At 43.8% G+C, this 8206-nt stretch overlaps 1 protein-coding gene across 1 annotated transcript; it reads right to left on the bottom strand.

Moving 5' to 3' along the window:
* Nucleotides 1-184: 184 nt before the first annotated feature.
* Nucleotides 185-7132, bottom strand: LOC5501346 (zinc transporter 2). Its single transcript, XM_032369689.2, has 7 exons — nucleotides 6974-7132; nucleotides 6024-6170; nucleotides 5395-5548; nucleotides 3837-4080; nucleotides 2580-2685; nucleotides 1851-1985; nucleotides 185-1434 (listed from the first exon to the last, which is right to left on the bottom strand). Exons 1-7 carry the CDS (start codon nucleotides 7056-7058, stop codon nucleotides 1286-1288), a joined length of 1020 nt encoding a protein of 339 aa, XP_032225580.2. The 5' UTR covers nucleotides 7059-7132; the 3' UTR covers nucleotides 185-1285.
* Nucleotides 7133-8206: the final 1074 nt, after the last annotated feature.

Raw genomic sequence — 8206 nt, 5'->3', positions numbered from 1 at the left:
GTCAACTGTTTGGTTAACAGACAAAGGGAATGCTGGCCAACTGTTTGGTTAACTGCACTTCTTCGCTGCACTGAGGGGGGTGGGTTTACTGTGCCAAAATCCTTACCAGCCCTCGTGCGAACAGTACTGCGGCCGTGTAATATAAGTATCTGGAAGGAATCTGATGTCACGATATCTAAAAGCGTTGCTGGTTCAATTCCTTTATTTACAAACATACCATGTAATTCAATTTTATCATAAGTCATGTTCGTGGACAAGCATACCGTGCGAAAAAAGAAAGGCACTGGAACCTCAAGCATGTCCTAAAACAATTCTTTACTCCTATCTAAACTAAAAAGTGTGCCCTGTATTTCTACCATGCCTTGTTCGGGCCTTGTCGGTGCTGTAACTCAACCATATTCGCCATTCTTACGTTGCGCGGGGATTGGGCCGAGTTGATAAGCGAACAGCATGCTGGGATGATTTTAGGGGACTCATTTCAACATGGCGTCGAACGACTTCAATGTTGATATTGTGATGTAACTAACGAAGGTATTCCAGGAACAGAATTGCCAAATCCTATCATTTGCTAGCTTCCATTCAGTATCAACATTACGCCACCATGTTGGATTGCGTCACCTTAATTCGTCCCAGCATGCTGTTCGACCCAATCACCGGCGCAACGAAAGAATGGCGAATGGCGGTATTTCCTTGCCACATGTGTGTACTGTTATCGTATAATGACCTAACAATTACCCATCCTCGGGCGCTAGGGTCCATCCCACACCAACCTTTCCCCTTTCAGGGTGGGGGCCCTGGAAACTAGGCAGAGCCTAGGGGCTAGGAGAGGTTGGGCACTGGTGAGTGCTGGTCACGTGTCAGCTTACTTTAAGCCCCCTTTTTCCATTAAGAATCAAACGTCGAGCTCTGGCGCGTGAGGATGAAAATTTTTGTGATTAGATAAGACCACACTGTGCTATCCTGCTGCTATGCTCCGTATATAGTGGCTGTGCCTTGCAACAAGATCTCCTTGCACCGCAATTTCGCTTGCTATAAGTCACGTGTAACTGTACTAGTACTATGACCGTACAATAAGTGTAGGTGTTGCCATGCATTCATATATCCTCCAGAAAATGTTCAACTTGACACTCCATTTTATCCAAGATCAACGATCAAGCAGTAAGTCAATGAGAATTATGTGTATTATTTCGATATTTAAGATGAAATGATCGCCGAATTCTACCAACCCTATCATTGTGTAGCACGCAAAAGTATAGGGAGAATTTAAAAGGAAAGGGTTGATTTTCTAGTCTTGTGGGTCGTCGCACTTTTTGCAGCTTTCTTTGCGGCTCCCATTGTCAGTCTCTATCTGAATAGTGCTATGGTGAATGTCAAAACTCTTGCTACACACTTGAGAGGCAGCCTCTAGAATATCTTGTGTGTTTGCGCTATTATCTGCAAGCAAACAAGAAAACTTAGTGAATCGAGTAGCCTGCATCAATATTTTGATAATCCACCACAGGAAACTATCGATTAGTGATAATGAAATAGATAAAAGTGGGTGTGGTCTCAGAGAAGTGGTTGCAATTTACCTTACCAGGGGCGTAGCAGGGGATAGGGCATTGACCCCCAATATTTTCAAAAATTATAAGTAGGGGCGTGGCTGTGTCCCCAATACTTTCTTGATTTTTTTGTACTGTGCACCCCATCCAATATTTCGAGGCCAGCTACGGCCATCTGCAACTTGAAGCACGGGTGATAGGATAGCTTAGTATTATTGGTAATGCTTAGTATTTTTTTGGCCATTAAGAGAAGAAGGACTCTTTTATTTTCTTTTGAGGGCCGTGGTAGATGGACAAGCAATTCCGTACCTACAACTAGGTGAACTGAAAGAGCATCAGTGCCGACTGTAAGAGACCACACGTGCAAGTCGTGCACAGCCTCCACCCCAGGTATCGCTGTTAAGCTAGTCTTGAGATCATTGAAGCTCAGGCCTTTAGGCATACCTGACAAGTAAACAAAGTATATCACTTGCAAATAGTGGCGGGTTGTCCTGTGATCAGCTTACAAAAAGCAATAGTTGGTCAACGGTACGTTCACTTACATTTACAAACAGTCGCGACAGGTAGCCCAAATAAACTAAGAAAAGGGGCTATACAACACTCGAATCGTATGTACTTTTATCCTCGATAAGCCCGAGCTTGTGATAGCTACCCAGATTTTGCTGTCAACATTGATCCAGGTAAAATTTGTAATAGTTACTAAGCATCCTAAACCATTAACAAATATGCTAGACTGGTTAATCGATCTATTTTCTTATAATAAAAGTAGAAATCTTTGGATTTTGGTTGTTAAATTATCGAGGTTCAGCTATTAGGGTTAACGAGGTTCGACAGTTAAGGTTATCGAGTTCCAGCTGCTAGGGTTATGGAGATACAGCTGCTTTGGTTATGGAGATTCAGCTGTGACGGTATCGAAATTAAGCTGTTAGGGTTATGGAGGTTCAGATGTTGGATTTATCAAGGTTCGGCTGTTAAGGTTATCGAGGTTCAGTTGTTAGGGTTATCCAGGATTAGCTGTACTTTAAAAATTACAAATACCTTCCATAAGTACTATGAGTGCATCTTTTAATATTGCCAGCGTGGTGAATAATACGATGATAGAGAATATAAAAGTGCATATAGGATCTGCTATCGCCCACTCAGGCTGCAATAAAAAGTAGCACAATTCGTTAGAGGACATCCTTTCAATGGCAGAGAAGGATGTTTGTCGTTTTTTTGTGGGGGGGGGGGGGGGGGTGGCTGGGGGCAGAGACGGGTGTGATGTAGCAGAGATAGAGAACGGCAGTGGAAACAGATAGGCAAAAAAGAAGGGGGGTCACAAATGACGGGGAGGGTATCGGAGACAGGAAGGGCAACGACGAAGGGCATGGGATTGAAAAGACGCGGGAGAGGTACCGAAGACAGAGGAAGACATAGGAGAGGTGGCGGAGACGCGAAAGAGGTGAAGGGCACGCTCAAGAGGTGGCGGATATGGGAAAGAGGTGGCGGATATGGAAAAGAGGTGGCGGATATGGAAAAGAGGTGGCGGAGATGGGAAAGAGGTGGCGGAGATGGGAAAGAGGTGGCGGAGACGTGGAAGAGGTGGCGGATATGGGAAAGAGGTGGCGGATATGGGAAAGAGGTGGCGGGTATGGGAAAGAGGTGGCGGATATGGGAAAGAGGTGGCGGATATGGGAAAGAGGTGGCGGATATGGAAAAGAGGTGGCGGAGACGTGGAAGAGGTGGCGGAGATGGGAAAGAGGTGGCGGAGACGTGGAAGAGGTGGCGGAGATGGGAAAGAGGTGGCGGATATGGGAAAGAGGTGGCGGACATGGGAAAGAGGTGGCGGAGACGTGGAAGAGGTGGCGGAGATAGGAAAGAGGTGGCGGAGATGGGAAAGAGCTGGCGGAGATGGGAAAGAGGTGGCGGAGACGTGGAAGAGGTGGCGGATATGGGAAAGAGGTGGCGGAGACGTGAAAGAGGTGGCGGAGATGGGAAAGAGGTGGCGGATATGGGAAAGAGGTGGCGAAGACGTGGAAGAGGTGGCGGAGATGGGAAAGAGGTGGCGGAGATGGAAAAGAGGTGGCGGATATGGAAAAGAGGTGGCGGAGACGTGGAAGAGGTGGCGGCGACGGGGGAGAGATGATGGAGAGGCACACTTGCGTGTAGAAATCAGCGTTAAACGCTTTGTTAGCGCGCCTTTAACGCACGCGTACGCCCCCAAGTTTCCGCAACCTTGTAGATCCATCGGTATAAAAAACCCGGCTCAGAGTAGTAAGAGGACTAGGACCATTGAGACACAAGTATGTGGCATACCTTAAACCAAATGATAAGCGCCGCTACAAAGACTCCAAGACTCTGCAAGAAGTCACCGATAACATGAATAAACGCAGCTCGAACGTTCACGTTCTCTTCTTCCTCTATCGTGACAACACTAGACGGTGACTTGCCAGGGCTTGTGTGACTGTGACTTTGACCTTTCGTTGTGTGACTATGACCGTGACCGCTCATACCCCCGTGGCTATGACCGTGACCCTTTTGGTATAAAATGGCTCCCATACTGAAATGCAATAAGAATTTGGTACAGTTTTACTATTAGAAATTCAGAACCTTATTCAGGCTTCAGATCCGTGGGGTGGTTGCAGGGCAAGCGCGCATATCGTTCGCCCGCCATAATACAAATTAAGACATTCGAAAAAGGATGACCAAAGGGGAGCGAGGGTGAGCAAGGAATGAGCTTTGACTGAACAACAGACAAGCTGTAGAAAAACTAGATGGCCTGCGTAGGCGTGGTGTAAACAAGGTATAAATCAACACAAGGTTTACAGAAAGTATGTTGAACGTCTCTGTGAAACAGAGTAGTTGCGCTAAAATGCTGTTTTTTAGAGGCGTTACATACCTGTTCATCTTTTTTAGAGACGTTACATTACCTGTTCAACTTTGATTTATAGCTTGTAACTAAGAACTGACACATTTTATAATAAGAATTTTCCGTTTTATCAAAGTTGTGTTTTTGGACGCTATATTTACGTTTAAGACCCCAACATCGGATGCCAAGGATAATATGAACTCTGGAATCTGAAATGCTTCTAAAAAATTCGAGGAGAGTGGCTTACGAGAGGTTTATACACAGTATTTTCTTAAACCTAATGACACAAAGCATCTTAGATTACGTAAATTTCAATGTAGCTTGCTTTTTGTTGTTCTGGGCTCAAAACAATTCATATGCACATGCGTGACTGGACAAAGAAGTACAAAAGCTAAAGGCGGCAATGTAAACCTAGGTCGTAGTTGTGCTACACATCTGACGACAAGACTACATTACATTAGCAACACACCTTTTCCCAAGAGACGTGAGCATGGAAAGGACCCCGATATTTTTTAGTCTACTTCTCAGCGAGCTGTGCATAGCGTAAGACAGGGCTGGGATCCTGGTTATAGCCTCTCCATTAATGCGCGGGTACCTCAGGTTCCTTTGTGTTGTACAGTTTGCTAGATAGCGGTGCTGGGGCCAAAATCTTCATCTTAGCCGTAAATCTCTATGCTTCCATACGGTGTTTCAGCGTATGTCTGGAAGTATGGTCTATTTTTTTTCTAATTTTACCGGATCTGGAACGAGGTTCGATTCTCGGCCATGTCCTCGCATCGTTTTTTTTTTCTTAATTTTTTTACATTTACTATCAGTGCTTTTGTGGCCTTATAATTTATGATATTGCAGCGCATAGCCAGAATAGAATAGATCGAGATAATTTTGTTTAAGATTATACAGTAAGCCATATAACCAATAAAAGAACTCCTTCCCACCGGGATCTTAGAAGTCATGAATAGATTAGGGAGAGATGTAAACTAAATATCGGTGCGCAACATTACTCACATGACGTTAATGAGAAGTCCTCCCGATGCAGTGATCAACATGACCTTGGCGTCAACTTCATATTCTTTCATGATGAGTCTTTGAAGCGCCATATAAACCAATACCCCCGTTAGCACCCATATAACAAGGACAGAGAGAACAGCGCCCATAACCTCTACGAAGAAATTAAAATAAATGTCTCTGTTAATACCCAGATCATCAGGACAGAGAGAAACTGTACAGCGCCTACTTAAAATAGAAGCATTGTCATAAATTACGACGTGCAATAGATTTGATATACTTTTTATCTTATAGCCGAATACAAACTCTTTTACAAACCCCCATCACAGACTTGTAAAATCACGTCGCATTTGGGGTCTAGCTTGTTGGGGCTCGATATTTATTTGTGCCAAGGGTACGAGAAAATTGCTAATGTTTTGATGTATTCAAAAAAGGGCAATTACATAGCAGCACCAAATCAAACATATAACGCTTTTTTCGGCGCCTTCTGTGGACATAGGCTTAACAATGGACTGCGAGCTAGTCTTCTCCCCGAACAGATATCACCGGCATTGTCTAATGATTTCCATGTGCATTTTTTTTGCGTATCGATGCTTTAGTAATGCCCTTATACGGAAGTGAATGCTTACCCGCGCGATACCATCCGTACGAGAGCGTCTTGGTCGCAGGTCTTGTCGCGACCCAGATTGCGAACAAAGAAATCATGAACCCAGCGAAGTCAGATAGCATGTGGGCAGCGTCTGTCATGATGGCTAAACTGTTTGAAAAATAACCCCCTGAGGAAGAGAGAGACAAGATTAAGGTAGACACGGCGTCTGTCATGATGGCTAAACCTCTTTCAAAAATAGCCCCCTGAGGAAGAGAGAGACAGATAGAGGTAGACACGGCGTCTGTCATGATGGCTAAATTGTTGGACAAATAGCCCCGAAGAAGAGAGGGACAATGTCATGTTAAAACTTGCGTCTGTCATAAGTAAACTGATGGGCGGATAGACCCCTTAAAAGGGGAGAGATAATTTATTCTAAAGCATAGAAGTCTGGCTTTTGGACAAATATCGAGTGGGATGGAAGGAGGGACACCCATGAAAGGGAGGAACAATCGAATGAGGAGCTATAGCATTCGAAATAGGCAGCAAATTTCCCGAGGAACTAGGGAAAATGTGTCTGGGTCTTCGCCATTTCCAATTATTTTCTAAACAGCTTCATTCAATAGGAGGCGTGTCAGGTGATTTTCTTAGAAATTAAGCAGTTCTGATATCCGAGAAAGAACTTGTCAACAGCAGTCGTATCTTGTACTTAACTAAATATCTAGTGTACCTAGAACATAATGCTTTGCTGTCCCATTAAACAATAAACAGAGCAGCCACACCCCCAACGGTATTATTATAGTAGTACAGAGTATTGTATGGATGTATCTCAATCGCAAAAAGATCGTGTTATATCATCTCAAAGCCTTATTACGTTAGGATAATTTGACAAGCTATTGTGTTCACAAAAGTACATCAATTAGAGTAACAGGTTCACGTAACTTGATCCTAGAACTAAACATTAACCAATAAAGGCGAGTCTTTATCGCTTACCTACAAATTCCGCGATCATAAAAAACAGACATAGAAAACTCGCAATGCGAAGTCTTCTCGTAGGATTACTCGACGATTTTTTCATGGCGATAATCACGTTTCACGATCAAGAGTTCGAGAATTGTTGATCGTGATGTTTGCCACCTGTTGACGACCTGTAGGTAACCAAGCGCGCATGCGCAAAAAATGTAAACAAACGAGAGCGTAGATGACAGGTAGGGTCTGTTCCACGCCGCTATCGCTGCTTCAGAAGGTCCCTTCCCTTCTTGTACCCCGCCCGCTCGCGGGACTGCGCGTAGCTCCAAATCCAAGACGGCGGCCGACTAGCAGACAGTTTCTTTATTCCATCCTCACCGTACCTCAAGAACGACGACGACGGCTAAGACAACGCGATCGAAAAATATGTTTTCGCGCGTGGTGATCAATACTGATTTAATTGCAATGGAATAAGCACAACATTATAGTGAGAGACAGATAAAAATAAACTAAGGACATTTATTTCTACATTAGCGAACGTAGTTTGTGGAGTTTAAAGTGCAAACTTCCGCGTCCTCAATTGACTGTGAAACTTGGAGTTTTCACGTTCGTGGTTTTACGGAAAACGGCTGAAATGTATCAGACATAATTTGCACTTGCTGCTATTGATTCTGAATCAAATTCCATTGTTTTCTGCCGTCGTCGTCCACGTTGCCGTCGTCGTTGCTTAAAAACGAGGTTCCGCTATAAAAAGGAAAGCTCCCCCCACCCCCGGTCTCGAATTTGCAATTATAATCAGAACACTGCAACGCTAGCAGTCACAAATTATAAGCCTCCTGTAAAATTGCTTATCTCTGAGCGTCAGTAGGCTGGAATAAAACTATTTTTGCACAGGTAACAAGACAGTTGTGTTAAAAAATTGTTAAATTAGGTATTTGCTGTCCACTCACTTTTTGGGTGCAAAATTTTAACTTTTTAGTATCGGCTGTTTTCGGGCTACTCTTCCTTATTTGTGCGCGAAACTTTTTGTCTAAATAATTGAAAATGACTTTCACAGTCTAGGGTTTGTCTGGATTTAGAACTCCCTCTATCACTCCCACTATAGAAAGAAGTACTTTTTTCTATAGTGGGGGTGATAGACGGAATTCTAACTTTCACCGAACAGCGCTAAAACGGTCCCAAATGCGCTCTAAATCGCTTAAAGTAATTCCCTTGAAATAGTTCTACAACCCAGAATTTTTTTAAACTTTGCATAAA

This window comes from Nematostella vectensis, chromosome 11 (genome assembly GCF_932526225.1).
Source record: "Nematostella vectensis chromosome 11, jaNemVect1.1, whole genome shotgun sequence".
Taxonomy (NCBI): Eukaryota; Metazoa; Cnidaria; class Anthozoa; order Actiniaria; family Edwardsiidae; genus Nematostella; species Nematostella vectensis.
The sequence above is the reverse complement of the archived record's forward strand: the minus strand, read 5'-3'. Positions and strand labels throughout refer to the sequence as shown.